At 56.7% G+C, this 27,451-nt stretch overlaps 1 protein-coding gene across 2 annotated transcripts; it reads right to left on the bottom strand.

Moving 5' to 3' along the window:
- Positions 1–1,321: 1,321 nt before the first annotated feature.
- NRBP2 (nuclear receptor binding protein 2) lies at positions 1,322–22,837 on the bottom strand. Of its 2 annotated transcripts, XM_033156061.1 has the most exons (18): positions 22,695–22,837; positions 10,662–10,784; positions 10,408–10,509; positions 9,682–9,771; positions 9,248–9,288; positions 9,057–9,151; positions 8,811–8,834; positions 8,003–8,086; positions 7,852–7,907; positions 7,544–7,639; positions 6,552–6,684; positions 6,348–6,450; positions 6,207–6,257; positions 5,792–5,927; positions 5,451–5,504; positions 5,189–5,252; positions 4,836–4,891; positions 1,322–3,968 (listed from the first exon to the last, which is right to left on the bottom strand). In XM_033156061.1, the coding sequence occupies exons 1-18, from the start codon at positions 22,812–22,814 to the stop codon at positions 3,900–3,902; spliced, it is 1,497 nt and encodes a 498-aa protein (XP_033011952.1). In that variant the 5' UTR covers positions 22,815–22,837; the 3' UTR covers positions 1,322–3,899. The 2 variants fall into 2 exon arrangements, with proteins under 2 accessions (XP_033011952.1, XP_033011953.1); XM_033156062.1 differs by lacking the exon at positions 4,836–4,891.
- Between the last annotated feature and the right edge of the window lie 4,614 nt (positions 22,838–27,451).

Below are 27,451 nucleotides of genomic sequence, written 5' to 3'. Positions count from 1 at the left end.
CTTTCAAACTGCTAGGTTGGCAGAAGCTGGGACAGAGCAATGGGAGCTCACCCCGTTGCTTCCATTCACCAAGCCCAAGAGGCTCAGTGATTTAGACCGTAGCGCCACCTACATCACACTGGTTAGATTCAGCTGGTGAATGCAGCCAAGTACTATTCCTCCTGGCCTTGGAGACCTCCTCATAGGAATGACAGTCCCTGCAGTGACTGTGTTGTGCAGGCATACAGACTTTGGCTGTTTTGCTCTTGTTTTGAGGCTTTTAGACTCTGTTTCATTGTGCCTGCCTGTAGCTTCTGCCCTCAGTACATTCTGGACCCTGCATGAATTTTTGCCCTTCCCTTTAACACATACACAATAACAACATCAGAGGAGCCCTGCTGCCGCTGCTACAGCCCAGACGGGACCCACCAAGTCTGGAATCCTGCTCCCCCAATGTCTCACGGGCTGTGTATGGGAAGCCTGCAAAGCAGAACATGAGCACAACAGCACTCCCCCCCCCCGCCCGTGACTCCCAGGAAAGGGTGCTCCATTAAGGTTTCCCTTCAGATGTTCCTCAGCCATCTTATAGAGATTGACTGTACATGGTGACGTCTGTCAGACGGTTGAGTGAGAACTGTCTTCCTCTTCTTGGTGCAAAGGAGGCTCCTTGACTAGCCTAGCAGGAAGAAATCTGTATGAAACAGCATCCTAAAGAAGCACGTTCCCCCTTCTGGGTTCTACAAGAGCAACAAAGACCAATAATTGACACTGGAATTAACGGCATGATCTGGCCTAGATCCTGAAGGCACTGCAGATGCGGAATCTTCCCTGGTGCCAAAAGCCGGACGTTGTGGGTTATGAAGCTCAGGTATCTGATTCAAAGAAGTTGGGAAAGGACAGCGGGCCCAAGTGAAGTAGGCACCAAGTAGGTGAGGCCGAATTGCTTTCCTAGTTCAGCTCTCCAGTGTCTGAAGCAGAGGGAGCCTTTTCCCAGGCCTAGTGCCAGGAGGCTTTCTGGTGAGCTGCAGGAGGTTGCTTCTGGGCCCAGCTGCATACAAAACAGCCCCTCTTACTGCAACTAGAAGTTGATTTGATTATGCAAATCTGGAAGATTTATCTGGTCTGCCTGCAACCACGGGTATCAGTGGGATTTTCTAGGGAAAGTGCACTGTGGATTGGGTCCTCTGACCCTCTTGCAAAATAGTGCAAAGAGTTACCTGTTTTTGGTGTCATATACAAATAGTTTTGTTTTTACAATCAAGTAATGCTTAAAGTTTATGAAATTAATTAATTAAGAATCAGTGCAAACACACATAATAAAATGTCTCGGACACAGATTATTAACAAGTGAAACGTTGTATTTCCATAATTGAAAAGGCTTAACTTCTAGAACTTCTGTCTGCCACACAGCTGTTAAAGGCACAAGGAGCCTGCTTTCCCTCAATGCCAGCCCTAAACCAAAGCCATAGGGTAAGCCCTGTTTATCACAAACAGGCTTCTTAGTAGACATGTATATCACTGTACTGTAAGTCAGCTATAGATGACTTCTGAATGAGTGCACAACAGGAGACATACCTAAGCCTCTTGGCAAAATTTCCACATTTTGCCATTTGCAAGGGTCGGTTGTTGTTGTTTTTTTTTACATCCATGCATACTTACTGTATTTGCAGAAAGTAACACCACAGGAAAGATGTATCCTAACTGCTAGGAGAAAAGGGTGGGCAAACTACAGAGATTCTAAGGATTAGAAAGTGAATCACAAGCCAGAAAAGTGTGCTATAAAGGAGTGGGGGAAACAGCAGTTCTTTAAGACACCAGGCAATAGGAATCTCTGGGGTCCTAAACAACTCACTCATCAGTCACAGCTCTGACTTCACTCACTGGCTAAAAACCTTGAAAGGCAGGAGCAGCCAAATTGGCTCTTCTTACAGACAGTGCCTAGAAGAGGACTGGAGACTTAACTTTTTTCAAAAAAAGAAATAGAAAGAAAACAGAGTCTGGGGCTCCTGCTGGCTGGGGGCACATGACATCCATGCCCCCTGCGCCCACTTCCGGAACTTCCTCTCTGGACCTCGTGGGTGTCCTTTGGAATGTGCATCTTAGTACTGAAAAGCCTTTCAGCCTCTTACAGCACAGCAGGCCTGCATCTGCGCTCCCAGCAAGGACTGTGCTGGGTGATGGACTTGGCTCAAGGAAGCCAGCAGGATCTGAGGCTCATTTAGCCCAACTGTCTTGATGGAAATAGGGCTTTGGCTATTTGACAAGTGAAGCCTAAGGGCAGCGGGGGTGGAAGTACAGGTTACATTACATAATTCACCTGAGCAAGCCCACCTGCAGAGAGGATCACAGCTGGCTTATCAAAGAGCAGCAGCAAGCAAGCAAGGACCCCAGGGCGCTGGCAGGCAGCATTCCTGTGCTGAGGAAATCCACGTAGTACAAGGGCCAGTTGTTTCATCAGCACAAGCTTCTCAGCTTGCCAGGCGGGATGACCTCCTCTCTTCCTCCCAAGTGCAGTTTGGGGAGATCTCCCAGCAATTTCTGTGGGCACAGTGGGAGAAAGAGGAGCCCTCGTGCTGGCTCTGTTCTGCTAGCACGGCTTGCTAGTTCAATCTTGCCTTGGGATTTGCTTTGCTAGCACATGGCCGTGGGGGGGGGGGGGACAGCCAGTAACCCAACCATGGAGGCAGCACCAGATAAGCAGCTTCTGCTACCTCCCCATCCTCTTTCCAAGCAAGCAGCAAGGCTGATGGTGCTGAAGCAGGGCATGCATATGGATTGTGGGTTCCGTGCCGGGGCAGGATGTTGGGTGCAGGTGAAGCAGCTTTTTGGTCTAGAGGAGTGTCCCCCCACAAGGCCCTCTGAGCTGAGCGTTTCCTCTTCCTGCCTCTGTCTGCCTTTCCTGAGAGCTGCTTTGCCTCTTCCCAGGGGACAAACAATCCAGCTGACTGGAGCTGCAGGCACCCGAGCTGGGCTCCATGGGAGGCAGGCAGAGCAGCTGAGGCTGTGCAGGCTCCCAGCGCCCTTGCCCAGAGAAGAATGGCTGGAAAAGGGCCAGTTGTTAGAGACGGAGGAGGCAGCAGTTCCCCACGAGGCTTGTTATATTTTAATATATTATTTGCTATCATCACAGGCACTGACAAAGCAACGGGGGGGGGGAGAGATTTGGCACAGCCAGCACAAGGTGCCCAAGGCAGGCAGCTCAGCAGCAAACACAACATACATCACAAAAGAGCAGAATCCGCACACACTGCCTGCCCAGAGCAGCAGGGCACAGCTGAGCAGCTCAAAGTGGCAGCAGCAGAAGCAACTTCTGAAGCAGGGGGTTCCTGGGGCCCAGCTCCTTCCCAGTCCAAATGCCAGCAGCTCAGCTGCCCTGTGGCTCCCGACCATTCCGAGAAGAACGAGGTCCTGGGACTTCGCCCTTGGGTGCCCGCCATCTGGGACGGACAGGAGCAGAGGGGGAGATCCAGCGGGTGTGGTAGCCAAGCTAAGGCCTCTGGAGCTCTGCTTCCTTCTCGTGGCTCTGAGCCCGCCACCCTCTCCACCGCAAGGTCAGGCCACCGCCCAGGGGATGCTGCAGAGCAAGAGGGGCCAGCGGGTGCTCTGAGCAAGCCTGCACTTCCTCTGCCACCCCCACCAGCAGCTGCTTCCAGTCAGAGGGAGATGGGAGCGGGGGCTGGTGGAAAGGCAACCATTCCTGAGATTCGCCCTGGCCAGCGCCAACTCTCAGCCCTGCCCAGCTCTTCCTGGTCTTCAGGGTGGGGCAGCCTCAGGCCTCCTGGTGCCTCCCCCACCTGGCTGCTGCCCTCCAAGCCAGCGTGGGCACAGAGGAGCCTCAGCAGCCTCCCTCCGGCCCACCACACCCAAGGTGGCTCCTGTCCCTTCTCCAACGGGGCCCACCTGCCCCGGACCATGTTGGCTCAGGAAGGAGGAGGGTGCTGCTTGCGGAAGGCGCTTTCGAGGAAGGTGGCCAGCTTGTCACAGTCGTCCTGGGGGAGAACAAGAGGCAGGGTCAGCGGGGGCTCCCCTCCTGCTGGGCCTCAGTGGCTGCCCCCCTCCTCCCAGTTGGCCCCTATGTAGAGGCTTCTGCCCAAGCGCAGCCTGGTGCATTTCCCCCCACTGCCTTCTGCCCGGCTCTTCCGAGCCCTTTCTCCCTGCTCCTCTGCCCTCAGTGCACAACTCCACCCCCAACTTCCAGGGATCCCAGCAGAAATTGAACATAGGGCTGGCTCTGAGCTGGCTCTCGTCCCCCTGCCAGGTGACCTTGAGCCAGTCACCACCCCCAGCCCAGCTGACAGGGTTGTTGGGGGGGTGAGATGGGGAGGGGGAGCACCATGTATGCTGCTTTAAGCTCCTTGGCAGGGAAGGGGGGATAGAAATGTAATAAAATAGATTTGAAAAAGAGGGTGGAGAATTGGTCTGGCTCTGCAGCTTTGCATGTGCGTTTGAGAGGGTAGCCCTGGAAGAGGAGGGCCTTTTGGTGCCCCCATGTCAGCTGACTGAGGGGGAGCAGGAAGGAAGGTGCCCACACCCCAGCAGGGGGGCAGGCAGAGGCTACAAAGAGAAAGGGGAGGAGAAAGAAAAGAAAAAGAGAAAGAGAAAGAAAGAAAGAAAGAAAGAAAGAAAGAAAGAAAGAAAGAAAGAAAGAAAGAAAGAAAGAGTTTGTGAAACTTGACAGCTTGGATTATTTTCCTAGGCAGACAGAACTGGCTGAAAAATGCAGCCCCACCTGTTTTTCACCTGCTTAATCCCTGGGAGGAGCAGTACCAGAGCTCTTGCCTCAAACAAACCTTCCTTTTCTATTTGCTTCCCTCCCCCCCCCCTTTCAACAGGGGGTGGGTCTTGAAGAAGCTCACCGGGCTGATGAATCCATAGTGCACAAGCTCCACAGCCAAGTCCTTGGGAATGTCGCCTGAGGAGGAGGAGGAGGAGCTGCTGAAGGGGGGGGGGACCAAAGGGCCCGAGGCCTGGCTGGTATTTCAAGCCTCTTGGCAATGAGTGAGAGGTGAAAGGAAGACTGGCATGGGGAGGGTCCCCCACAAAGCATGGGAGGCACAGCTGACCCCAGGCCAACAAAGCAGCCCCCCAACCCCATGGCTGTGCCTCTGGGAGCCCCCCACCAATGTCCCATGTCCAAGAACCAGGCAACTGTGAGGGGGTGGGTACAGGGGAGGCCCACCTGCCCTGGGGGAATGGAGAGTCCACTCACTTGGCAGCAGGTCGTAGCTCAACTGGCGGTGAAGTTTGTCTTCCAGGACCAGAAGGAGGGTGAGCTGGGAGGACACACATGGATAGTGTATGGTGGGAGCTCTTGAGAGAGAACCTTCTCCCCCCCCCATGTGTGAGAGGGGGAGGCTGGCTGACAGCACCTGCAGGGCACCCACAGAGCTGCCGCCTCTCCTCTGCCCCACCCCCAGGGCTCCTTCCTGCCCTCTTCCCCAGCCCTGCCCAGGAAGGGAGGGGAGACATACACGCCATTGCCTCTTCTCCTCGCTCCACTCCATGCCGCACTGCATCTGCACCACCTGGGAAGAGGGAGGGACACTCCTCAGGAGGGGGCTCCTTGGGCCCCACCCCACGGTGGAGGTGAGACTGGGGAAGAGGGTCCCCTGTGGGTGCTGAGGCCAGAGCCCTTGGGCTCCACCGAGTCTACACTGGTTTCCCCCAGGGATTCAGGCTGGAGGTCTTTCCAAGCCCCCCACCCCAAAGATCCCCTTGGGGGGCTGAGGTCAGGATCTCGCGCATGCAGAGCAGACCCTCTGGCCGCTCCATTGCAGCTCTGCAACCCCCCTCCCCCCCCGGCTGCTCTTACCTTTCTGGTCTCCACATCAAAGGGCTCTGGCGTGGGCGTCTTGGCTTTCTGAGGGTCCTCGGCGGGCTGGGATGTAGATCTGGGGAGTGTGTGGGGGCGGGTAGCAGCAAAGTTCATCAGGGGATAAATGCCATTCCTGGGGTGAGGGGAGAGAAAGACAAGCCCGCTGGGAGCATCAGCCCCATGGATCCCGCAGCCCGGCAGAGCCAAAGAGGGGAGGGGGGAGGGGGGCTCTGGGGCTCAGCCCCCTAAGAGAGCAGCAGCTCTGCTTCTTCGTCAGTCTGCCCAAAAGCAGGGCTGCTCCTCTGCAGCCCCAGAACGCAAGGGAGCCACACCCTTGGAATCCTGCTGTGGGGCATGAAGGGAGCAGGGGGTCCCGCACACACCCACACGTGCAGCCCATGCACAGACTCACCTCACATCCTCCAGGAACTTGTCCAGCTCCAGGAAGGAAACTTCTGAGTATCTAAAGTGGAGAAAAGGAATGAGGAGCTGGCTGGCTGGGGGTGAGGGAGATTCCCTTTGCCCAGCCCCACCCATTTCCCTGCCTGCCCACCTCCACTGCACAGGCGGGCGACCCTCTCGCTGGATCTCTGCCATGACGATACTGAGGTCCAGCTGCTTGGTTTTCTCTTCCACCACATTCTCAGGCCACAGGTCTGCAAGAATCAGGCAGGGCTGGTTGGGGTTGAAGCAGGATGACCCAGCCAGGGGGCGGACCTTCCCAGCTGCCCCCACTCCCACCCCCTCCCCAACTCACACTGGTTGCTGATGAAGCAGTGAGCGGCCAGGAGCTTCAGGGAGTGGACCTCAAAGAGGACGCGGTGGAAAAGGAGGTTGTGAGCTGTAGGACGCCGGTCTGGGTTCAGGAGGAGGCAGCCCAGGATGAACTCCTGCAAGGACACAGGGGCAGCGGGGGGGGGGGGTGTCTTAAGGGGAAGCCGGGCTCAGTGCCAACCTCCTGCCAGGAGGGCTGGGCACCATAGCCAAGAGGCCAGCCAGGAAAAGCCACAGGTCATTGGCCACAGTGGCCAGGCAAGAGGCTGCCCAGGAAAGCAGGAGAAAGGGCAGGGAGCACAGAAGTGGGCAGCTGAGACGCTGCCAGGGAATTGCCACGTGCGACACACATTTGCTCCCCCTCCCCCTCCCAAGGACCTGCCTTGCCTCCTGGGAGCTTCCTGGCTCTGGCCTCTTAGGCCCTGCTTGACCCAGAACTGGGATTGCCAGAGGGGCTGCCCTTCCCCTCTGGCGGGAGGGGGGAGGCAGGCAGGGCTGAAGCGTCCTCTGCATGGAGGGTGGCTGTGCTCTGTCTCCGCAGTTGGCGGCAGAGGTGCTTCTGAATTCCAGTGGGTGGAAGCCATAGGGGGACCGAATCCTGCTTGCAGGTTTCCCACAATGGGCACCAGGTTGGCCACCATGAGAACAGGATGCTGGACTAGATGAGCCCCTTCGGCCTGATCCAGCAGGCTCTTCCTATGCAGTAAAGCTGCTCACCTCCCCCGTAGCCATGGGGCGTCCCAAGCCTTTCACAACGGCCTAGTTCAGGTGTCACACTAAGCCCAGCAATGGCTTGGCAGGGGGAAGGTGCCGCCAGACTCCCAACACAGCCCTCCAGCTGTAGCCAAGGCTTGTTCCTCAAAGGAAGGGCAGTGGGGCATTCCAGGCCTCTACAAGGGGGGTGGGGGCAAAAGGGGTAGCCTGATCCCCTGCTGTGGCACCCCATGTGGGAGGTGGCCAAGCCCCTTTTCTCACCCGCATGATGGGGTCATCCAGAGAATGCCTTGCCCGCTCAATTGCCTCCTCCGACACATTGGTGTCCCCATTGGACTGGATCTCCAGCACTGCCATCTGTGGGGAGAAGCAGAGGGGAGGGGGCAAGGGGGTGCAGCTGGGGCCAAACGAAAGGGGCAGCACGGCTGGCAGCAGACAGAGCCTGGCCCTGGGAAGGAGCCCCCTGCTGAAGAGGTGATGGATGTGGGGAAGGGAGCCCCCCCTCCCACACACAAGGGCAGGGTCATCAGGGCCCCTGGGTGGCCATCCGCACTCCCCAGCTTCCCTACCTCCAGAGCGCACATCCCAAAGGAGAAGATGTCCACGGCTGTCCCATCCGCCACATCTGAAAAAGCAAGCACAACCAGACCCAGCTCGCCAAAGCCCCGCCTCCAGGGAAGCCCCGCACACCCTCCAGAGGGCTCTTGCGCCACTACTCACGCCCGTACTCCGGGGGGAAGAAGTGCAGGTTGCGCTGCTCCTCTCGCTCCGCACGGATGGGGCTGCGGAGCTCAGGTGGGATGGCTGTGGGAGGGCGAGAAGGGAGAGGAAGGCTGGAGTATTCAGGGCGGATACAAGGAAGCAGGGCATGGTTAAACTATGGAACTCCCTCCTGCAGGAGCCAGTGGCAGCCACCAGTGTGGATGCCTTTAAAACAGCATTGCACAACTTCACGGAGAAGAGGGCTATTGACGACTGCCCTCCACAGCCAGATGGGCAGGGTATAAACAATAAATTATTATTATTATTATTATTATTATTATTATTATTATGCTTCTGAAGACCAGTTGAACCCAGGAGGGGAGAGGGCTCTTGGGCTCGGATCCTGCTTACAGGTTTCCCACAGGCACCTGGACCACTGGCCAGACCTGGCAGCCTCTTCTGATGGGCTTACCATAAGTGACAGCGCATGGAATGTCCAGAGGGGCCCATCCTCCCCCAGGCAGCAGGTTGTGAGAGATCCCACAGCCTCCAGAAATGGACTGGGGCCAGAACAGAGGGCGGCGACCCCCCCCCCCAACACACACACACTCCATTGCCCCCGAAGCCCAAGACCACCCTACAGTGGCCCAGAGAAGGTCTTCACAAGGAAGCAATCCAGCACTCCCAGAATTTAGGGTGGCTGTGCTGCCTCTGGTCAAACACAAGACCTGGAGCCCTGAAGAATGTGGAGAAAAACCCGCCTGCAGCTCCCTATGAAACAGGGGGGAATACATTTGGGGGTACAAGAGGAAGAGGCAGCACTTACCCTTCGCAAAGACTCTGTGCCAAACTGCAGGGGAGAGAACAGGGAGAGAGTTACTGAAAAGCAAGTGGTTCTGTGAAGCAGGAGGGAAAAGGCTTTCAAAATAGCCTTGAGGCCCCTGCCTGGCCACTGGGGGAAGCTGTGGGGGCTGGACTAGGTCCTCCCTTGTCAGTTTGCTCCATGCGTAGCAAAGGCGGTTCTCCCCCCCCCCTCCTGCCAAAGCCCAGGATTCTGGCTCCAGCTTCATACCTGACCCGATCTTGATGAGTCCATTGTGCTGGATGAAGATGGTGTCACTGGTGAGATTCCCGTGGATGATGGGGGGGTCGCAAGAGTGCAGGTAGCTGCAAGAGGAAGGGAGTTGAGGGGCATTGGGCTGCTTCTCCCCACAGAGAGGGTGGGGCTGAGGCACTGCGGGAGCAGCAGCGGTGGAGGCTTACCTGAGGGCCGAGAGGATCTGGGTGCACCAGCGCTTCCAAGCCTGTTTTGTTTTTTGGTAGGGGGAGCAATGGGAGATAAAGTCAGCTCAGGAGTCACCCCCTCCCACAGCCACCACATCAACTCAGTGCCTTTTTCGCTGGACTGGGCAGCAGCCTGCCTTGAATCCACCTTCGCCCACCCATCGGGGTGCCCCTGGTCAGCCTGCAGGGAGTAGCTTCCTTCAGAGGAAGATCTGTCTTGCCTGACCTGCTGCTCCTGTTGCAAGGGGTCGTCTGGCTCTCCCCCAGCCCCCCAACTGCCCTTGTACCACACCTGTCGCCCCAGGTTGCAAGCTGAAGCATCCCTGCAGGGGCCTAGGGGCTGCGCTCCCTGTATGGCTTGGAAGTGGGGGTCGGGGTCTGCCTCCACCCAGGGGGCAGGGCAGAGGTCCTACCCGGGCATTCATAGCCTTGTGGTTCTTCTTGGTCTTCTTGAGGAACTGCTTCAGGCTTCCGGAGGAGACGTACTCTGTGATGAAGATCACCTGGTGGGGGGGGGACCAGGTGAGTGAACCTGAGGGGTTGACCTGCCACCCCAGGAAGCATCTCAGGCACTACATTTCCCACAGCAGCCCCAAGGGGGAGAGGCTCCTTCATCGGCAAGGTCTGGAAATGGGCGCCCAAAGACAAACCCAGCCCCCCAACAGAAAGAGGGTTCTAGGAGTCCTCCCTTCTGCTGGGCTCTTACTATTCTTGGGATCCTGCCCTGGACCTGCTGCCTTTCTTTCTGGGCACCAGCCAGGTGGCTCTTTTGTACATGATGACTTTGCTGAAACCAGGGCCTGGGCACCAGACTTTGGATGTGTGGGGCTGTCGCCCACCCTGGCATGACCAAGTCAGGCTCTGGGTCACCTGGAGCAGCAGCAGTGGCTCCCCAGAGTCACAGGAGAGTCTTGGCCACTGCCACTACAGCTGAGATGGGAGACACTGCCAGGATTGAACCCAAGGGCTCCCACCTAGAAAGCAGTTCCTTTGCCCCTGAGACCCCTACACAAGTCCATCTTCCCCAGGGTGGATGTTTCCCCACTCAGGATCAGGTATGGGCCACGTATCGTGGAGGGGGCTTATCCCTGGGGCTGGGGGGCAGCCCTGCCAACCCTCCGTGGGGCCCCCTGCCTCACCTGGGCCTTGATTTCCTTCACATCCAGCCAGTACTTGTGGACCTTCACGATGTTTGGGTGGTCAACGACAACCAGTTGCTCAAACATGGTCTTGATCTTCTCCTGTTGCCAGAGGAAGTGGGCAGGGAGGGGAGACTCTCAGCAATGGGGAACAAACTGGGGGTCTGGAGCTGGGCAGGGGGAAGCACCGCATTCTTTGGGGAAGAGCGCTTGGCGTGCACCACCCCCAAGGTCTATGGGGTTGCCAGCCTCACCTCATGAGCTTTGAAGGCCGCCTTGTCGGTGAACTGCAGCTCATTCCACACGACCTCCACGCCTTCCTCCGTGTCCATGGCCAGGAAGGTGCTTTGCAGTCCAGGCATGTTGCCCTGGTTGACCTGAGGGGAGAGACGCAGCTTCAGCGCGCAAGAGGCTCAAAGTGGCTGCGGGACCTAACCCTAACCCCACCAGAGCACAGCGGAGTCACGCCCCAGGTCTTCTCTAAAAGATTAGACAAGCACGGTGAGACTGCTGCAATACATGGAGACGGCTTGGAATCTGGCTAGTGCAGAAGGCAGGGCTCTATGGCCAACGGGAGCAAGGAGGAGCAGATCTGTTTGCAGGAGGGGGTGTGGGCTATTGCTTTGTTTTTGTTTTGTATTCTGTGTTATTTATCTTGTATTTTTATGTTGTGAACTGCCCTGATATCTATGAATGGTGGTGAACAACAACAGCAACAACAACATTTAATACTGTTTCTTGTGGAAACTGCCCTGGCCTAATTCAAAGTGATGGTTCTGGCCTTTTAAACCTCCTCCCATGGCTCCTGACTTCCAACCCTAGAGGACTGTATCTCCCCACATTTACCTGCCTAGTCCCAGAGATCCTTGCCTGAGGCCCTTCTGGGTGTGCCATCTCCCAGGGGAGCTAAAGGACCAGCAAAATGACCTGGGGTGGATTGACTCCCCAATGAAAGAAGGTTGAAGTGTTTGGGACTTTTAAGTTGAGAGAGAAGCCGAGGAAGGGGCAGCATGAGAGAAGGAAGTGGGGAGAGGAAAGGCTTCCCTCCCTCTTGTAATGCTGGAACTCATGGACATTCAATGAAGCCGAATGATGGAAGATTCAGGACAAATAAAAGAAAGTCCTCCATGCAACACAGAGTCAAACTGTGGAACTCTCTCCCACGGGAGGCTGGGAGGCCTTCAGAACAGGATTAGACCAACCCACGGAGGACAGGGCTACTGGAGACGACCAGTCACAATGGCCATGCTCTGCGATGCTTCTCAATGCCCCTTGATGGAAAGTGCAGCAGGGGAGAGTTGTTCTTGAGCTTGGATCCTGCTTGCAGGTTTCCCACAAGCAGCATCTGGTTGGCCACTGTGGGAACAGGATGCTGGACTAGATGGGCAACTGGCCTGATCCTGCAGGCTTGTGAGAAGAGACTGGGCCTTTTCTGCAGTAGCTTCCCAGCTAGAAAATGCCCCAGGAGACCCATCTGCCTCCAACTTGTCTTCTTTTCAGTGCCAGGCAAATCTGCGCTTGCCTTTCTGGGCAGCTCCAGTGACTGGATGCTTTTACTTTGGTTCTGTCTTAATATGTTCATTATTTTCTTCTGCTTCATTGTACTTTGTTCTTCTAAATCGCTGGGGGACCATCTGTTGTGGGAAGCTATCAGTAAATTTGCTAAGCTAACCCCCATGACCAAAGGCAGTAAATTTCTGAATACAAGGAAGGGCGGGGGGGGGGGGTTATTGGGCTCCTGTCCTACTGCTCAGCCTCTGTGGGGGGCAGGAGGACACTTTCTCAGCCTCTCCCTGAGTGGCATCCAGGGCAGGCAAAGGAATGTGGGATATCTTTTCGTAAACAAATGCTGAGATTCCCAGGGTGCCGGGGGGGGGGGGGAGATCGCCATGGCCCCCCAATTGGCCAAGCTACTTGCCCCCAGAAATGGGTGGAAGAAACAAGGCCCAGCAAGGGCAAAAGGCAGCCTGCTAGCACAGCCCTGGGCTCCGGCCTGCTCTCCTGCCCGGCTGGCCACTCCTGGACGAGGGACCGAGGGCATGCCCTGCAGGGGGGCTGTGCCAACCCCTCAGCCCTTGGGCACCTGCCTCCGACAGCCAGCAGGCACTGCAGGGGGGAGGCAAGAGCTGGCCCAGCACCTGCTGAAAGGCAGGATTGTTTGTGGCCCAGAGAGGACACCCTGTCCCGTCTGCCTGCCAGGGCTTGGGGCACCAGCAGACGTCTGTCTTGGCAGGCCAGGAGGGACAAAGGCCTCCAGCCGCAGCGCCAGCCCAAGTTCATTAAGAGGGGAAGATGGAGCCGTCCTGGCAGCAGCGCCTCATGGCCCAGTTCCTGCCAGGGGAACAAAGAGGCCCCATTGTCTCCATCCTCCCCCCCCCCACGCTCGGCCACCTGCCTCCCCCCCCAGGCCAAGGAGTGGGGTTGCCAGGGCCAGAAACCAGCCGCCTTCACCCTAGGGTGGCTCTGCTGCTGGCTGCCTGGCTATCTGGCATGGGGACCCCCTCTGCCAAAGGCCCAGAAAGGTGTGCCTGGGGTGACACACCTTGGCAACTTGCCAAAACAGGGCACCCCTCACGTGGGCACCGTGCCAAGGAGACCCACCAAGAGGGAAGGGGGTCTCAGAGGCAGCGTCTGCCAAAAAGGACCCTGCCTGCCCCCCTGGTAAAGGGGCAGAGGAAGCCAGAGTTGGGCCGGTGGCCAAGCCCAGTCAGGGAAGGCCTGAAACAGGTCACAATCCGCCCACCTTTCCCACATGATGCAGGCGCCACCCTCTTGCCAGTCTATTAGTTGGGATTGCAAAAGGGGCAGCCAAGTGGATGTCAGATGAACTCCCCTCCCCCCTAAAAAAGTCTTCTTGAAGGTCTATGCCCCCCCCAAGAGACCAAGGGGGAGTGACTCACCTCAGAGCCTGTCTTTGTGGGACCTTTTTATTAAGCAAGCCCAGGGCAGGGTCCCTGGGCGCAGAAGCCCAAAAAGGACTGGGACGGGGGGGGGGGAGAATACACAGGCATTTCTTCATCCAACAGCCCCCACCATTGTTGAGCAGAAAAAGCTGAGACTGCTTTGCTGGTGCAAAAGGGTTCGTTGCTCTTTTGCCTCTGGCTCTGTGGCCTGGAAGGATGGGGCATGCCAGGACATGAGTGGCATCACTGAGAAGAGGAGGAGCAAAGGGCAAAGGGGGGGGCAGACAAAGAGGTCAGGGCAGAGAGGGGACAGTTCAAAGCAGAGGAAGTGTGCTTTGCAGAGAAACACACAGAAGCAATAGGGGTTAAAGTTTTTTTAAGGAAGGCAGGTCCCTGTCCCCAGAAGCTTACAGTCTAAATTTCAACGGGGCAGAGAAATACGACACTACGACAGCCTCCTGGACTAGCTCCCTGAGAAGAGAGGGGCCTGGAAAGAGGGTGTCCTGGTCCCTGTTGGGAGGCCACTTCCAGACACTGGGGGTTCCTGCTGGGCACCTGAGCTGCTGCCCCGGGTTGGGGGTCACAGACGCTTGTCCCCCAATACTGAGGGGGTCACCAGGGATTTGCAGTTCTGTAGTCTCAAAGAAGGCTGATCGCCGAAGAATTGATGCTTTTGAATTCTGGTACTGGAGGAGACTCTTGAGAGTCCCATGGACTGCAAGAAAATCAAACGTATCCATTCTGAAGGAAATCAGCCCTGAGTGCTCACTGGAAGGACAGATGCTGAAGCTGAGGCTCCAAGACTTTGGCCACCTCATGAGAAGAGAAGACTCCCTGGAAAAGACCCTGATGTTGGGAAAGATGGAGGGCGCAAGGAGAAGGGGACGAGAGGACGAGATGGTTGGACAGGGTTCTCGAAGCTACTAGCATGAGTCTGAGCAAACTGCGGGAGGCAGTGGAAGACAGGAGTGCCTGGCATGCTCTGGTCCATGGGGTCACAAAGAGTCGGACACAACTAAGCAACTAAACAACAACAACAAGTCTCAATGAGCAGGTGGCACCCAGCTCTGTCTCTTCTTTCGTTGTCCTGCTAAGGCAGGCATCCCCAACCAGCGGCCCTCCAGATGTTTTGGCCTACAACTCCCATGATCCCTAGCTAACAGGACCAGTGGTCAGGGATGATGGGAATTGTAGTCCAAAACATCTGAAGGGCTGAAGGTTGGGAATGCCTGTGCTAAGGCATCTAGGGAGGTCCTGATCTGACATTGGGAGGTGGCAAAGAAGCCAAAAGTCAACACAGACCTGGCACAGGTGCTGGTGGTCTTTAGAATGGGGACCCCATCCATACTGGATGAGGCTGCCCCTCCCTGGGAACCACAGGTACATACTCTTGAGGATTTCTCTTGACCAGGGTGGGGCAACTTTAAGTCTGGGGGCCACATTCCCTCCTGGCAACCTTCCAGGGGCCACATGCAAATGGGGGTGGAGCAACAGGTGTAACAGCAGCCACACAAAGGTCTGGCGTTTCTGCACAATGATGTCCCATCCTGGCAGGCAAGCAGCACTGGCGCAGCCCAAGGATCCAGTTCAGCTGGGCAAAAGCACTCCAGGAGCCCAAGGAGCCCAAGGAAGGGCATGGCCTGGGAAGAGGGTCAAGAGCCACAGAGAGGCCAGAGGAGCACATTTGCCCACAGGTCATGAAAAGAGCCTGGCTGCTGGATCTGGCCACTGTCCAGCATTCTGTTCTCTCAGTAGCCAGTAGTCAGATGCTCCAGTGGGAGCCCCACATGCAGGACCTGAGCACAAGAGCACTCTCCCCACACTTCCCAGAAAGCCCTGTTCAGAGATATACTGCCTCTCACCATAGAGACGGAGTTGCCATCCATCTGAGGCACACACCCCCGAGCTCTTGAGCCTGCAGGAGGAGAGCTCAGCAGAGCCCAGGAGGGCGTCTGCCTAACAGACTGGTGTGCCCACTACGCCTGCTCCAGAAGGATTCAGGGCTTGCCATGGCAAGACGGACACACTTTTGTTGCACCCCATCTGGGGGGCAGCCATGCACCTTCCCTGCGCTGCCCCAGAGGCTACAGGGGGTCCAGAATGCAGCCACATATGGGGGACCATGTGACCTCCACTCCACTTTCACTGGGCGGGGGGGGGGCACAATTCAAAGTGTTAATGATGAGCTTTAAAGTCCTAAATGGCTCCAGAATGGGGTATCTGACCTTCTTCCCACCCGCCCTGTGTGTCCCCTGAACCAACCCTGAAATGCTCTCTGCCGGGAAGTGGGAAGGAGTAGTAGTAGTAGTAGTAGTAATTTATTTATACCCCGCCCATCTGGCTGCGTTTCCCCAGCCACTCTGGGCGGCTTCCAACAGAATGTTAAAATACAATCATCTATTAAACATTAAAAGCTTCCCTAAACAGAGCTGCTTTCAGATGTCTTCTAAAAGTCTGGTAGTTGTTTTTCTCTTTGACATCTGGTGGGAGGGTGTTCCACAGGGCGGGTGCCACTACCGAGAAGGCCCTCTGCCTGGTTCCCTGTAACTTGGCTTCTCGCAGTGAGGGAACCGCCAGAAGGCATTCAGTGCTGGACCTCAGTGTCCAGGCAGAATGATGGGGGTAGAGAAGCTCCTTCAGGTATACTGGACCGAGGCCGTTTAGGGCTTTAAAGGTCAGCACCAACACTTTGAATTGTGCTCGGAAACGTACTGGGAGCCAATGTAGGTCTTTCAAGACCGGTGGGTGTTATGTGGTCTCGGCTGCCGCTCCCAGTCACCAGTCTAGCTGCTGCATTCTGGATTAGTTGTAGTTTCCGGGTCACCTTCAAAGGTAGCCCCACATAGAGCGCATTGCAATAGTCTAAGCAGGAGATAACTAGAGCATGCACCACTCTGGCGAGACAGTTCGCGGGCAGGTAGGGTCTCAGCCTGCGTACCAGATGGAGCTGGTAGCAGCCGCCCTGGACACAGAATTAACCTGCGCCCCTATGGACAGCTGAGAGTCCAAAATTACTCCGAGGCTGCGCATCTGGTCCTTCAGGGGCACAGTTACCCCATTCAGGACCAGGGAGTCCTCCACACTTGCCCACCTCCTTTCTCCCAAGAACAGTACTTCTGTCTTATCAGGATTCAACCTCAATCTGTTAGCCGCCATCCATCCTCCAACCGCCTCCAGGCACTCACACAGGACCTTCACGGCCTTCACTGGTTCTGATTTAAAAGAGAGGTAGAGCTGGGTATCATCCGCATACTGATGAACACCCAGCCCAAACCCCCTGATGATCTCTCCCAGCAGCTGCATGTAGATGTTGAAAAGCATGGGGGAGAGGACAGAACCCTGAGGCACCCCACAAGTGAGAGCCCAGGGGTCTGAACACTCATCCCCCCCCACCACTTTCTGAACACGGCCCAGGAGGAAGGAGCGGAACCACTGTATAACAGTGCCCCCAGCTCCCAACCCCTCTAGACGGTCCAGAAGGGTGTTATGGTTGATGGTGTCAAAAGCCGCTGAGAGATCCAGCAGAACTAGGAAACAGCTCTCACCTTTGTCCCTAGCCCTCCGGAGATCACCCATCAGTGTGACCAAGGCAGTTTCAGTCCCATGATGAGGTCTGAATCCTGACTGGAAGGGATCCAAATGGTCTGCTTCTTCCAGGCGTGCCTCTGGCTCTGGAGCTCCTGGCAAAAGAAGGCCAGCCTTTTGTGCTCCCCTCCCCTTAAGCAAGTAAAAACCCTTCCTTTTGCAGAAGGTTTTTGGGTTTGCAAGTGGTTGATTTATTGCATATGTTTTACTCTGCTGATTTGGAATAACTTCAACTGCTGGTGCTTGATTTCTGCATTAAGTGCTCTTTATACTGGTCCTTAAAGACCTACATTGGCTCCCAGTACGTTTCTGAGCACAATTTAAAGTGTTGGTGCTGACCTTCAAAGCCCTAAATGGCCTTGGCCCAGTATCCCTGAAGGAGCGTCTCCACCCCCATCATTCAGCCCTGAGGTCCAGCTCCGAGGGCCTTCTGGCGGTTCCCTCCCTGCAAGCAGGGAGGTTACAGGGAACCGGGCAGAGGGCCTTCTTGGTGGTGGTGCCCTCCCTGTGGAACGCCCTCCCATCAGAGGTCAAGGAAATAAACAACTCTCTGACTTTTAGAAAACATCTGAAGGCAGCCCTGTATCGGGAACTTTTTAATGTCTGATGTTTTACCATTTTTATATGTTCTGTAAGTCACCCAGAGTGGCTGGAGAAACCCAGACAGATGGGCAGGGTACAAATAATAAAACTGTTGTTATTATTAATGTTTATGGAAAGGGCACTTAAAAGGGTTGAATGGTGGTTTGATTTTGTTGTAGCCACCTTGAGCTTTTGATGAGGAAAGGCAGAGGACAACCGTTTTAAATGAATGAAGGGTGGGAGGCACAGCGAGGGAGGAACCTGGGCAAGCTGGGCAAATTCATTTCCCAGGGGAGGAGGATGGCGGAGTCCAGGCAGGAGCCTGAAGTTTCAGGGAGGGACAGGCGGTATCACACAGACACCCTGGGAGGCAGCAAAGGAAGAGGGGCGGAGGGTCAGTGGCCAGAGGCAGATTTTGGGAGACCCTCCTTTGGGAAGTTCAACCTCCTCTTTGACAGCCTTCCAGGTGGCAAGTGGGGGGGGGGAGGCAACTGCTCTTTCCCCCTGGCTCTGCTGCTGACTTTCAGTGGTTGGCTTTGTGTTGGCTGTTGATATAATTGAAGCCATTTTGGTTTTCAGCCTTCTTATAACTTTGGTGTGCAGTTGATAAATGTTTTAATTTGAATTTTGATGAGCTTCATTTTTTTAAATCGTTGATTGCCTTGAGCAACATTCTGTTGGGAAGGTGTGAGATAAATGTCCTTAACAACCACCCTCTCTGACAACATGCTGCAAGAACATTGGGCTGATGCTGGTGAGAAATTCCTCGGGCAAAAGCCCTGGCTCAAGGCAGCTTACAGCATGAAAAAATACGTAACAGCAACATAGCAAAAGTGGTCATAAACAACAAATGAAATATTAAAAAGTACATAACCAAACTGAACAGTTTCCACATAAATCACAAGATACAAAACAAAGATACAAAAAACCAACAGCAACAACCCTGACAACAGCAGAAACCCAAACAGCCTCCGCTTTCGTAGTTGGAGTCAGTCTGGACCCCATCCTCCCAGGCCAGGTGGAGAAAAAGCCAGCAAAGCTGGGAGCAGGTTCACCAAAACTCACAACCAAGATACAGTAGTCTCTGGCCTCTCCAGCAGCTGGAGGTGCTTACTTTCTGCTTTCCCCCTCTCATCCCAGGCAGCCAATGAGGAGCAAGAGGGCTTGGCTCATCAGCCAACAAGATGCTGCAGGGCCATCTGGCTGGGTACCACAGCTGCCCTGGAGAAGCTGTAGTCATGGCAACTGCATTGCGAGTCCCAGAAGGCAAACAGGGCCAGGCATGTGGAAGCCTTGCTATCTCTGCAGCTGCAACTGCAACAGCAGCGGCGTAAGATTGAGCTGCAAGAGAGGCAGCTGCCAAGGGGGGGGGGTCATTTTGTGAGGGACACTTTTGCAAAGAAAGTCCCTTGAAGTCCCTTTTGCAAAAGGGGGAGATCCCCACACACAGAGGCTACGTGAGACCAAGAGGGCCTCTGCACCACGACCCCATTTCCCTCCTTTACCTCCTGGGAAGGGCGCCAGCCTCTCTACCTCTGCCTGCCTTCCTCAGACATGCAGTCAGGCCAACATCCAGGAAGGCAGAAAGCAAAGCCTGTGACCAAAGCTGCCCAAGGAGGCCCTCCCTGGGTCCCCCCACCCAGCCACGCATGTTGGGTGGGAAGACGGGGGAGGGCCTTCTTGGTGGTGCTGCTCGCCCCCAACTTTGGAACCTAGGAAGCCAGACGGACTCCCTCCTTGCACAGGAGGTGAAGACGGTTTTATTTGGACTGGCCTTTGGGAACCGACTGTTCTTTAAGGAAAGGGCTGGTCCTGTGGTGTTCATATTCTAATGATGCTTTAGTGGTTCTTTTTATATTCATATTGTTTAATTGTGCTAATGTTTAATTGTTTTTCAATTATTGCTTTCCCTCCTATATTTTAGCTGCTTGTATTTTATCTGTAAGGCATCCTGAGACCCTGTTGGGGATGAAGGCAAGAAAATAATAATAATAATAATAATAATAATAATAATAATAATAATAATAATAATAAAATAAATAAATACTCAACAGGCCTCATTCCAAAGTGGAGCAGGCTCTAAGCCTAGCACAGCAGGAGGCCCTGATAAGCCAGCCCAGAGCCCAGGTCTGCTGCAAGATAAGCAGCTGTTCTGCAGAGGTCACCTGTGGGCCTCCCGGCTTGCACGGCTCCAGCCCTAGCACCCCTCCCCCCTCCCATGGCACCCCACCCATGCTTGTTCTAGTGGAGGGCGGTTGGCAGGGCTTTCTTCCTTAAGAAGAGGAGCAGGAGGCAAAGCGGGGAGGGAGAGAGGGGCAGGCCAGACCCACAGCTTGTTCTAGGCATTTTTCCCTCATGAATTGCATATATTGCTTGAGTATTTTTTTAAGAAACAACCCTCCAAGCTTCCCATTCTCTACACTGACGTTTTCTTTCAGAAGACAGGGATGAAGGCTGGGATCAAGCAGGGATCACAAATCTGGCCCTGTGGGGCTCCAGAAGTCTGCCGCAGCCCCAGAAGGACACCAGCACATCTAGGCTTCTCCCCAGAGGCCAGAGCAAATGGCCCAATGGGTGGGCAGACTCCTGAGGCATCTTTGGCAATGGTGGTCACCTCCACAAGGGAAAAGACCCCCTGGGCAGGAGGGGGGTCATAGCAGGGACTGCTGGCACTCAGGGGCGTAGCAAGGGGGGCGGCCTCTCCGGGCAGCGCCCTGCTGGGGGTGACACTTCGGGCAGCGGCCCCGCCCCTGGGCTTTATTTTATTTTTATTTTTATTTTTATTTTTTTAGGCTATTTTCGGCACTGCCGGGGTGGAGCCGCAGGGGCGGCCAGTGAGGAGGGGTGTCAACCCTCCTCGCTGGCCCGTCCCTCTCCCTGCCCCGACTTGCGCTCCGCCAAGGGAGCCCGGGTGGCGGCTTAGGGTGTCTCTGCGGGCTGCAGAGACTCCCGAATCCGCCGCCCGGCCCCCCTTCGTGTGGCAGCTGCTCACGCAGGCACGAGCAGCTGTGGCACGAAGAGGTGCCGCCGCCGGGTGGCAGATTGGGGAGTCTTTGCAGCCCGCAGAGACTCCCGAATCTGCCGCCCAGCACCCCCGGGGGTGGGGCGTCGCAGCGCGTGTGTCATGATATCATGACGCACGCACGTCCCATGATGCCCCGTCCGCAGGGGTGCCCCTTGACTTCTCACCCCAGGCAGCCCCTGCTGGCACTTCAGCTGTTGGTGCCAGTGGCACCAGCCAGGCCAGTGGCAGGTGGTGCCATAGACCCGTTTTGTGCCAATGGAAGCCTGAGGCTGCCAAGGCTTTGCAAACAGTAGAGGTGGGGAGATCAGCGCAGAAGAAATCGCCCTGCGTTGCCTGGGATGCGCCGGCCTATGTTTGAATTCTGCCAGCAAAGGCCTTGGCTCTCGAGACTCTCTAGGCAGCGGCTGAGACCCTTTGGACTGTGATGCAACCACTCTGGGCACAGAGGCCAAGAACGAGTGACCAGGAGGACAAGAGCCTCTCTGGCACTGGGCAGAGCCAAGAGCGGGAGCCCCACCCTGTGCCCCAGAGCTGCAGTGAGGCCACCTGGGCAGGATCCTCTTCCCTAGCAATGGCAGGGTCCCAGCAGACCCCCTTGCTGCAGAGCAATCCTGAGAAGGCACTGGGGGAGGGCAGAAAGGAGACCCAGAAGAGGAGAGAGAGCTCAGTCCTGGTCAGCTGGCCAGCAGAAACACAGACCAAATCCCAGGTGTGTCTCTGGGCAGAGTGTGGCTCAGGGAGCAACATTCCCAGGCAGGTTAAGCCATGCTGAGCATCTCACAGTTTTCCAGGCCCTGCTTTGACTGGTTCTGGGGCGGCAGCACAAAGAGGAGCCCTTCCCCCCCCCCCAGTGTTGGCAGAGGGAGGCATGATGGGGCATGTGGCGGTAAGAAGGAGGGGGCCACACCGCCTACCTGCTGTGGGGCAGGTCTACCTTAGGAGGAAGTGGGGTTGCCTGCACTGAGCAAACAGATCCCACCCAAAGCCCCTCTTCCCAGCTGCTCTGTGCTGAATGTTGTGTGGCCAGCTAGCCCCCGGCTGTCCCCACTATCGTGGCTGGGGGCCCATGTGTGTCGTCCCCCCCAACACTGGGCAAGCAGACCTCCCTGGGAGCCTCCCCTAAAGGCAAACATGGGCCTTATCAGGAGCAGCAGCACCAGAGGACCTGGCGGAAGGGCAATGGGGGGGGGGGCTCTGTACCAGCGAAGGCAAGGGAGATCGCTCAGCACCCATGCGAAGAAGGTGGGTCCTGGTGCCAGGGGGAGGGTGCCCCTTCTCCAAATGGAGGGGGAAGCTGCTTTGGGGGACTCAGAGGCTTCCTCCTGATCTTGTTGCCTTTAGACGGGTCCTGAGGAAGGAGAGATTTGTTCAGGTAGGCAGGAACCCACCTGAGCATGCAAACGCTCCCAGTCAAAGACCTGCTCTGTCTGTGGGCGACAGGAGGGAACTGTCTTCTGAATACTGTATGGGGCGAAGCGGGGCTGGCTAAGGGAGGCGCAAGAGCCAAGAGGGCAGAACCCACTTCCGCCCCCAGGGCTCTGCCTCGCCCTACCGGAGGGGGATTGAGCTGGGCTGCCTCCCGCCCCCACCTCGGTTCTGGGGCCCCTTCCTCAGGCCACGAGAGGCCAGGACAAGCCCCCGACGAAAGCAACGGGCCCCGGGCAGGGGGGCCCCGAACAGAGGTCCTGACCCGCCTGGGACCCCTCTCCTCGGCTCCGCACCGGTGCGGCCCCGCTCCCTGGCTCTTTGGCAGGAATCCCGCAGGCTGCCAGATGCTCGGGCTCCCCCTCGATGCCAGGGGCGGGGAGAGGGGGCGACTCCGAGGTGCTCTGACGGGTCCCGGGAGCCCCGCTCTCCTGCCGCCCTTCGCGAGCCTACCTCGCCGGGCGGGTTTGCGCGGAGACCAAGCAAGGCAGAACTGCGACGCCCGCCGAGGGCTGGGCACGGCGGGAGGCACCGACGCGGGTGCAGACCCCGCTCGCCCGTCACCTAGGAAGCCCTGCTCGGCCTCCGTCCTGCCCGGTTCCCGCTGCAGGATAGCGGGCAGCCCGGGCCCGCCGGAAGCGCTGCGCAGAACCTCGGGGCGCTCGTCGGGGCAGCAGCAGCAGCAGCAGCAGCCGGCGGCCGGGGGACCCCGCGGCCCGGTGTCTCCGGGAGCTGCCCTCCCTCGGCTCCGCGCGCGCCGCCGCTACCTGCTCCTTGCGCTTCTGCCAGCGGCCGCAGGGACTCTCCTCCAGCACCTCGCTCTCGTCCTCGCTCTCCTCCTGCGACGCCGCCGACACCGACGCCTCCGGCTCCGCCGCGCCCGACATGCTGCCCGGGGGACGGACGCGCCGCTGGCTGGCGCAGCTGCAGCCTCCGTCCCGCCGCTGCTCCGGCGCCCCTCCGCCCGAGCCCGCCGCTGCCGGGGCGGTCCCGGACTCAACTCCGCCCCGCCGCCGCCGCCGCCGCCGCCGCGCACGGCCCACCAGTCAGCAGGCGCGGAAGGCGCGGCTGTCGCTGCGGCTGCAACTCGGGAAGCCGCCCCGGGTCCGAGCGCCGGCCTCGGCCGCCGGCCTCTGCTCTGCCCTCGGGCGCCCCGCCGAGGCCTCCGGGCCATGGCGGCGGCAGAAGCAGGCCCGGCCCTGCGGAGAAAGTGGCCCCGGTGCTCGTCTTTCCTCTCCTGCCGCGGATCCCCCGAGCCGGGAGCCGAGGCCCCGCCGCCCGCCCTCCATGCCCAAAGGGGATCCGGCGGGCGAGCGGAGGGGAGGGCAGCCTCGGAGCCACCCTTGCCCGGAAGGTGCGGGGGCCAAGGAGAGCGAGCCCCCCACCTCCGGGCTCCGGGAAGGGGCTGTCGTGGCCCGCGCAGCATCAGCCCCCTTCGTTAGCCTCTAAAAGTTCGAGGAGCAGGACGCAGATCATGGGTCGCGCGCAATCGGTGGGCTTTGCCCGAACCCGGCTGCGGGGCAGGGAGAGGGCAGCATCTGTCACCCCCTCCTGGGGGGGGGGCTGCTGGTGTCCCACCTGGGCTGGATTGAGGTTTGATGAGGCCCTAAACTACTGTAGGTAATGGGGCCCTTTCTATGTCCAGCTGTCCTTTGTCAACAACAAATTGGCCTGTTTTTTGTGTTGAATATATGCTGTATGGTAATTGATGGACCTAATAGGTGTTGTTATTCAGTCATTCAGTCGGTCTGACTCTTAGTGACCCCATGGACCAGAGCACGCCAGGCACGCCTGTCTTTCAATGCCTCCCGCAGTTGGGTCAGACTCATGTTGGTAGCCTCCAGAACACCTAATAGGTATCTCAAGCCATTTGCAAATGTTGCCATGCAACCAGTCCATGCAGAATGTAGGCACCCTATATATAGAATTGAGCAAACAAGTGATATTTTAGGGAGCAGGCTAGCAGGCAGGGCCCTTGACTTACATCATAGGAGTCTACACAACACAATACACTGTTGCTGGATGCAGGTTTTATTTGTTTTTTATATTATCTTTTGGAAATGTACATCCAGTTTTTTTGCCCTTTAATTGGGGGGGGGGGAGCTAAGCTATAGCCTTTTTAGTTTATACGTAAATCCGGCACTGTGCGGATTGAAATTTTGCATGTGCATGACAGAAGCCCCCAAACCGCACCCATGACAGAATTCCCATAGTGCATGCCCCCCCCATCTGTGGAAGAGGGGGAATTGGTCAGGTGGAGAAATGGGGGGGGGGCGTTCTGTGATGAGCACTGGCACAAAGTCAAAAGTGGCCCCCCTCTTGTGTGGGGAAGGATGCGACTAGACGCGGCCCAGGAAGGCAAGCCAAGATTGCCAGTGGCCGAGGCAGGAGGACTTTGGTCTGGAATTCTGCCTGTCGCTTGGCAACAGTGCTCCTTCCATGTCCTGCTACAATTCTGGCTGGCTAGTTTGTCTTCAGTAGAAACATCTGTCTTGGAGAAGAAGTCCCCAGAATGGCTGGAGTTCAGTCGGTAGCAGAAGCTGCAGGGAGGAGGAGCCTTGCTGCATGTTGCCCCCGGACCCAAGGGGCTGCCCTCTGACCAGCCAGGGAGCCACTGGACCTCCCTCTGCCAGCTGCCCCACTGGTCTGCAAGGGGGCAGAGAGCTGCCCTGCAGGTTTCTACCCTGGAACCTTTGAGTGAAGGGCAGAGAATAATTGTAATAAATGTAATCAATGAGAGAGACAGAGAGGCCGAGAGACTCCCCATTGCAGAGCCACTCCCTGTGGAAGGTGCCTGCTTGGGGGGCTTGGGGCCTGTCTGAGGATCAGGGTTGGGGGTTGCCTTCAGCTAGAGGCTCCTCTGGAGAGGGCCCTGGGTTCTATTGCTGCTTTGACAGGGAGCTCAGGGTGTGGCCTGGCCAACTCCACAAAGCCGCCTGCAGCTTGACCAGGAACAGGCTGGGTGGGGTTCTAAGTCCCTTGGCCCATCCAGGCAGCGGCAAGACAATCTCTGAAAATGCTCTGCAACATGGAGGGCACAGCCCCCATATCTTAAATGTGCAGATAAGCCTTAGGCACGTTCTTCTGGTCAGAAACAACAGCGCCATGGTTGTGCAACTGGGTTGAGGGTCATGGGATCCTCAGAGGTCTGGTATGTTCTTTGAAGCATTGTGAATGGGGGAGGGGGCCCAGGTAGCTCTGTGAGAGGCACTTGCTCAGCCTGCAGAAGCCACCCCCCTTCCCGGGCACAAATCCACTGCCGAAGGGCCGTAACTCAGTGTCTGCAAGGTTCAGCCCCTCCTGGCATCTCCAAGTAGGGCTGGGGGAGACTCCTGCCAGAAACCCTGAAGAGCCAGTGCTGCCAGCCAGTGTAGACAGTACTGAGCTGGACAGATCAATGGTCTGACTCGGTACAGTATAAGGCAGCTTCCTATGTTCCTGGCAGCCTCTCCTGTTGTAAGGATCAAGTGCTGGAAAAGACACACACACACACACACACACACACACATGACCCTCCAGCCGGAGAAGGCCAGACTCTGCTGCAACTCCAGTGAAGGAGGCAGCTGCCCCTCCTCCTCCTCCTCCTCCTTGCCTGGGACTTGTCATCAGCGACAGCCAGGAATTTGGTCTTGGCAAGTCCTGAGACTCTCCAGCTCCTTGAGGTGAGAAAGGGAACCTTTTGAGGCACTTTCATGCATGGCTCCATCCTCCTGCTGAGTCGCCTCATTTCTGGCAGCTGCTGGATGGGAGCAGAGCACCCACGAGGACTAGGAGCTTGGCCTTCCTTCAGTCCTCTGTTGCCTTGGCTCTGCCAGGGTCTGTGGCCACCTGAGGTCCTGCGTCGCTTGCCTCCAAGGCCCATGCAGCCGGTCTCATGCACATCTCTTGGTCCTCAGGGCTGTATCAACCCTGCCACTCAGGGGGCCACTTTGTGGATTTGATGCAGTGGACACAGGCTCTGGAGCTGCCTGCCACAATCAGTCTCCTTGGCTTGATGGTGCCACTGAGGCTGCACACACCCCAGATGTTTAAAGTACATTCACCACCACCCCCTCCTAAGTGCGAAGGAGAGAAGTGGGTGTCTCTGTGTGGGTGAAAAGGTGCTTCGTTGTGCATTCTTCAGTGTGTGGGGGTGATACGCCACTTCTGTGGAAGCACCAGCACTCTCCCCCCTCTTGAAGAAGCAGGCTCTGTCCCATGACAGGAGCTGTGTTTGCAACAGGCGGGGGCCGCTCCACAGCTCTCCTGCTGTGCCAGGAACATCTCTCTCTGCTCCTTGGCAGAACCTGCTTCTTTGTGTGTGCATCTTGTTCAGAGCTGCTTTCCTGGAAAGGCATTCATCCTCCCCACATCCTTGTTTCTCCTCCCCACCCCCACACTTTGCTTTCAGGCCTGGAATAGCTCACTGTCCCACCAATGGAGAGAGAGGACGGGTCTCCTCCTCCTCCTCCACCCACCCCACCAAGTTTCTGGGGAACGCAAACAGTTTGCAGGAGGAGACTGGAAGCAAAGCCGCTCCTGTCCTCATGAAGAGCAAAGCCATTCCAAGCTCAGCAGCCTGGTTCTGTGCACCTCCCCGCCCCCAATATTACAGTGTGCTTGCTGCCTCGTCCTCCCAAGTGTCGTTTGCAAGCCTGATGTGTTCCAGTCTGCTTTGAGCCAGCCACTCATACCTTGGTACAAACACAGCCTGGTTTCTACTGATATGAGATTTGGTGGACAAGGGTTGACTTGTCAGGTGTAATAAAAATTAGGTTCGGCCCCAGAAGGGAGTCCACGAACCCGAGGGAGAGCTTCAGCAGGGCTCCCCTCCTGTCAAGAGCACCTAAGAACAAATAGAGACGATACAGAATCTCCCAAAGCAAGGCGATAGCCCTTTATTAGAAAACTGCTGCAGCAGGGTGTTTTGCAAGCAAAAGACCCCCAACAAAGGGGCGCAAGCTCCTATATAGACTTTTGAAATTGCCCCCCTCCAGCTCAAGACCACCCCTCCATACATTAGAATTACATCACAAATTGGGAGGGTCTGGTAGCAGTGATCTGAGCATCTTGGACCCTGCCCCCTGCCTCCTCTTGCCCTCCACCAAAAACCCATCAAGTGAAGCAAAAGATATTTACATTTCCCTATTTCCCAGCCAAGTTACGGTAATCACACCCTTTTGTCTGGCACTCAGGTATCAGGATGCCAGAGATTATCACTCAGGCAGAGGGCTGCCCTTGTAGCTGGAGGGGCAACCCCCCCCTTTGTTCCTGAGACAAAGAAATACTTGGTCAGTTGGGAGTCAAAATGGAGTGAGGCCTGTCTTCCTGTGCTGTTTTTCAGACATGTGGCCTTATTTGTTTTGGTACATTAATAACAATTATTTGTTGTTGTTGTTCAGTCATTCAGTCGTGTCCGACTCTTCGTGACCCCATGGACCAGAGCACGCCAGGCACGCCTATCCTTCACTGCCTCCCGCAGTTTGGCCAAACTCATGTTAGTAGCTTCGAGAACACTGTCCAACCATCTGATCCTCTGTCGTCC

The sequence above is a fragment of the Lacerta agilis genome, chromosome 7, assembly GCF_009819535.1.
Source record: "Lacerta agilis isolate rLacAgi1 chromosome 7, rLacAgi1.pri, whole genome shotgun sequence".
NCBI lineage: Eukaryota > Metazoa > Chordata > Lepidosauria > Squamata > Lacertidae > Lacerta > Lacerta agilis.
The sequence above is the reverse complement of the archived record's forward strand: the minus strand, read 5'-3'. Positions and strand labels throughout refer to the sequence as shown.

What these genes read in the sequence shown, in the direction of transcription:
- NRBP2 (XM_033156061.1), bottom strand. Translation starts at nt 22,814, where the DNA reads ATGTCGGGCGCGGCGGAGCCGGAGGCGTCGGTGTCGGCGGCGTCGCAG. An exon ending in GCACAGAGTCTTTGCGAAGG is followed by an intron (nt 8,087 to 8,810) that starts GTAAGTGCTGCC and finishes GCCCTCCCACAG; the next exon opens with CCATCCCACCTGAGCTCCGC. An exon ending in GAGCTACGACCTGCTGCCAA is followed by an intron (nt 4,892 to 5,188) that starts GTGAGTGGACTC and finishes CCTCCTCCTCAG; the next exon opens with GCGACATTCCCAAGGACTTG.